The sequence below is a fragment of the Tarenaya hassleriana genome, unplaced genomic scaffold (assembly GCF_000463585.1).
Source record: "Tarenaya hassleriana unplaced genomic scaffold, ASM46358v1 Cleome13, whole genome shotgun sequence".
Taxonomy (NCBI): Eukaryota; Viridiplantae; Streptophyta; class Magnoliopsida; order Brassicales; family Cleomaceae; genus Tarenaya; species Tarenaya hassleriana.
In genome coordinates, this window is record NW_010963495.1 from 3,269,947 (window position 1) to 3,274,041 (window position 4,095).

The 4,095-nt window shown below is 40.8% G+C and overlaps 2 protein-coding genes across 2 annotated transcripts; one reads left to right on the forward strand and one right to left on the reverse strand.

The window, feature by feature from the left end:
• LOC104807807 lies at positions 1–1,798 on the forward strand. The gene is made up of 2 exons (XM_010533230.1): positions 1–1,336; positions 1,411–1,798. The coding sequence occupies exons 1-2, from the start codon at positions 584–586 to the stop codon at positions 1,606–1,608; spliced, it is 951 nt and encodes a 316-aa protein (XP_010531532.1). The 5' UTR covers positions 1–583; the 3' UTR covers positions 1,609–1,798.
• Positions 1,799–2,931: 1,133 nt separating this feature from the next.
• On the reverse strand, positions 2,932–4,084 carry LOC104807874. Its single transcript, XM_010533301.1, has 3 exons — positions 3,425–4,084; positions 3,178–3,345; positions 2,932–3,069 (listed from the first exon to the last, which is right to left on the reverse strand). Exons 1-3 carry the CDS (start codon positions 4,082–4,084, stop codon positions 2,932–2,934), a joined length of 966 nt encoding a protein of 321 aa, XP_010531603.1.
• Between the last annotated feature and the right edge of the window lie 11 nt (positions 4,085–4,095).

The following is a 4,095-nucleotide window of genomic DNA, read 5'->3' on the forward strand; positions in this document are numbered from 1 at the left end:
TCAAAATCGAAAACGGCAAAGAGAAGAGAAAGCGAGGGAGGGAAACTCATGCGAAATCGACAGAAGGAAACGAATCGAGAGTCGAAATCGAAGCGAAATCAGCGGAGTGCCAGCGAAAGCAGGAAGAAAGCGACGAAACCCAGAAAAATCGAGAGCCAGACGAACAAAATGAAGCCATCGTCGTCGAGGGAAGGAGGTCGCGGTCGAGGTCGAGGTCGAGTCGGTGCTGGAACCAGAGTGGTGTCGAGGTTTGCCGGCGAGAGAACGCAGACGGAGCCTGAGTCGGAGAATACGGACACGGAGACGTATACAGAGCCGGAGCCAGAAAGAACAATGGAGGGAAATGCTTCTCCGAAAACACATGTAAGTAAAAATCTGGGTTTAGGGTTTTCATGTTGGAATTAGATTTAAATCTGGGTTTTTAAAGTCTGGGTTAAAGGGGAGTGTGATGTCGGATAATGCGAAGAGTTGAACAGATTTGGTGAAATCGTGCTCATGTAACTTTTTAATTTTAAGTATTTTATACGAAGTAGCAATTAAGAAATGATAGTGAAGTAGTGGAATTTCAAACCCGTTTCTGAGAATGTCGTGTTGTGATGTATGTTTGATGAATCTCGTTGTTTTGTTGCAGATTTGGGATATACCCAAAGCCGAATTCTACTATGAATTTGACGACATGAACAAGATTTCGGTGAAGTTATCGTCAAAGTGTTTCCACATAGAAGCTGTGGAATTTCTCGAGAACCACATGACGGAGGAGGAAAAAAAGTATTTCACCGAACAATCGCAATTCAGACACATATTTCATATGAAGAAGAAACAGTCACTGAAGATGAGTTTAATGGTTGCACTCATCAACCGATCAGTCAAGACCAAGAAAGATGACGAGTTATTGTTCGTGATGAACGGAGTCCCAATTAGGTATTCGCTGTGGGAACACGCTATTCTCTGTGGTTTAAATTGTTCTCCGTTGCCTGAGAATTGGGAGGAAATTGGAGGGTTCGAATTCTACCGTAAATTCTTTGGTCAAGAGAGTTTTGAAAAGGTTATGAAAGCAGAAGTAATGAAGAAGTTTGGAGAATTGGCTGTAGATGACAGAGATGACCGATTGAAGATGACTTATTTGTTGTTGCTCAGTTATGTCATTGGGCACCAACATTCGGAATACGTGAATCCATTTCTGTTGAAGATTGTCAACAATGTGGATGCATGCGAAAAATTCCCTTGGGGGACGTTCACGTTCAACAATGTTCATGAGTTTGTGATGAACTATCTGAATAAACATCGGAAGCCGGCTAATCAGTGGAACTTACCAGGGTTTATAATTCCCCTCACGGTAAGGGTTTAGAGTTTACTAAACAAAGAGTTGTCAAGAAATACTTTATTAATGTTTTGTATTTGTTATAACAGATGTTGCCGTTCGAATGTATTCCCAAGCTTCGTTCAGGCGGATGGTATAGTGAAGTCATGGTGGAAGGAAATGTGAAACAATCCTGTCCAAGGATGTGCCGACGATGTTTCATTCTGAAAAAGAAGTATGGAATCAGACAAGGTCTGACAAGGATCGGAAGGACGCAGGTCAGTTCCAAAAGAGTAGTAATAGTGTAGTCTGAAAAAATAGTGTTAGGGAAGTTGAAAAACAGTTGTGGTTTTTAGTCGTTTTCTTACTTGAGCATTTAATTTCAGGATATTGCGAGCATTCTAATTCCAGAGGAGGCTGAGAGCCATCTGGTTGTGCATTTGGAGACAATTGATAATGTTGATGAGGTGGTTGATGATGGGATTCCTGGGATCTCTAGAGCGAATCTAATTCCTAAGAGATCGATTCTAGGGTTTGCGCAGCGGATATAAAACAAAAATTTTAATGAAACCCTAGAACCATGCTACTATTGAATCATAGAAACGTTAGAACGCTTACCTCAATCGATCCGGGGCCTGTATCAATTGATCTGTTCGTCCGATCACTCTAGGCAGGAAGAATACCTCGCCCTCTACACGTATCCACACGTCGGGAAGGATTCCAACACCTTGGAACTTGTCTGCTAGGACTAGAGAGCTCGATCTCTCTTGTGTGCAAGGTTTTGGAGGCTTAGGGTTTTATTTTTCAAAGCTTAGAATCTAATTCTAAACTGAAAAATATGTATTAATTTTTCTTCTTCTTTTTCTTCTCTTATTTTAAAACCCTAGAAGACATTCTCCTTATATAGACTTTCCAAAAATCCTAATTTGACAAGGAATAGATTACTAGGAATCCTAATCTAATTAGGTTTCCTAAACCTATTAGAATTCTAATCTCATTAGGTTTCCTAGATGTAATAGAATTCTAATCTCATTAGGATTCCTATACATAATAGGATTCCTAATCCCATTAGGATTCCTATTCCAATTAGGAATCTCAATCCAATTAGGATTCCTAATCGGGATAATTTAGCACACGTACTTGTCCATCCCTATTGTGTGTGACCCTGTAGACTCATCCGGAATAGCAGTAAAACGCAGAATCTTCATTCCGGTAATACAAGTCATAGGCAGTCTCTAGCAAGACACTATGACTACCTATCTCGAATAGAGTTTGTTTGTGATCATACGAAAGCCAGTGATGATTCCGACTGATGATCCTTTTGTATCGCGATATCATATGTCGAATTGATGATCCTTTTGTATCACGATATCATATGTCGAACATCAGGCATGGACAAGCCACCTTATCTGATTCGACTGCTTTCTCGTTCACTGAGTTCGACTGTCTGAAATAGACGACGTTCGTCTATAGTCGGCCACACATTTCTACAGTCTTTCTCACACGAGGGGCCCAGCGATATCTCTCTCTTTTACGAGAGGTACAAATCCCGTCTTGACTATCTACAATCCAGTACATGATTCGTTTCGTGCCTGATACACGCCTTTATAATCCTCCTGTTACGCAGGACGTTAGACGTATTCAGATTTCACATCTTCAACCAAATGCGCCATCCAACTATCAACCACCTCATCAACATTATCAATTGTCTCCAAATGCACAACCAGATGGCTCTCAGCCTCCTCTGGAATTAGAATGCTCGCAATATCCTGAAATTAAATGCTCAAGTAAGAAAACGACTAAAAACCACAACTGTTTTTCAACTTCCCTAACACTATTTTTTCAGACTACACTATTACTACTCTTTTGGAACTGACCTGCGTCCTTCCGATCCTTGTCAAACCTTGTCTGATTCCATACTTCTTTTTCGGAATGAAACATCGTCGGCACATCCTTGGACAGGATTGTTTCACATTTCCTTCCACCCTGACTTCACTATACCATCCGCCTGAACGAAGCTTGGGAATACATTCGAACGGCAACATCTGTTATAACAAATACAAAACATTAATAAAGTATTTCTTGACAACTCTTTATTTTGTTTAGTAAACCCTAAACCCTTACCGTGAGGGGAATTATAAACCCTGGTAAGTTCCACTGATTAGCCGGCTTCCGATGTTTATTCAGATAGTTCACCACAAACTCATGAACATTGTTGAACGTGAACGTCCCCCAAGGGAATTTTTCGCATGCATCCACATTGTTGACAATCTTCAACAGAAATGGATTCACGTATTCCGAATGTTGGTGCCCAATGACATAACTGAGCAGCAACAAATAAGCCATCTTCAATCGGTCATCTCTGTCATCTACAGCCAATTCTCCAAACTTCTTCATTACTTCTGCTTTCATAACCTTTTCAAAACTCTCTTGACCAAAGAATTTACGGTAGAATTCGAACCCTCCAATGTCCTCCCAATTCTCGGGCAACGGAGAACAATTTAAACCACAGAGAATAGCGTGTTCCCACAGCGAATACCTAATTGGGACTCCGTTCATCACGAACCATAACTCGTCATCTTTCTTGGTCTTGACTGATTGGTTGATGAGTGCAACCATTAAACTCATCTTCAGTGACTGTTTCTTCTTCATATGAAATATGTGCCTGAATTGCGATTGTTCGGTGAAATACTTTTTTTCCTCCTCCGTCATGTGGTGCTCGAGAAATTCCACAGCTTCTATGTGGAAACACTTTGACGATAACTTCACCGAAATCTTGTTCATGTCGTCAAATT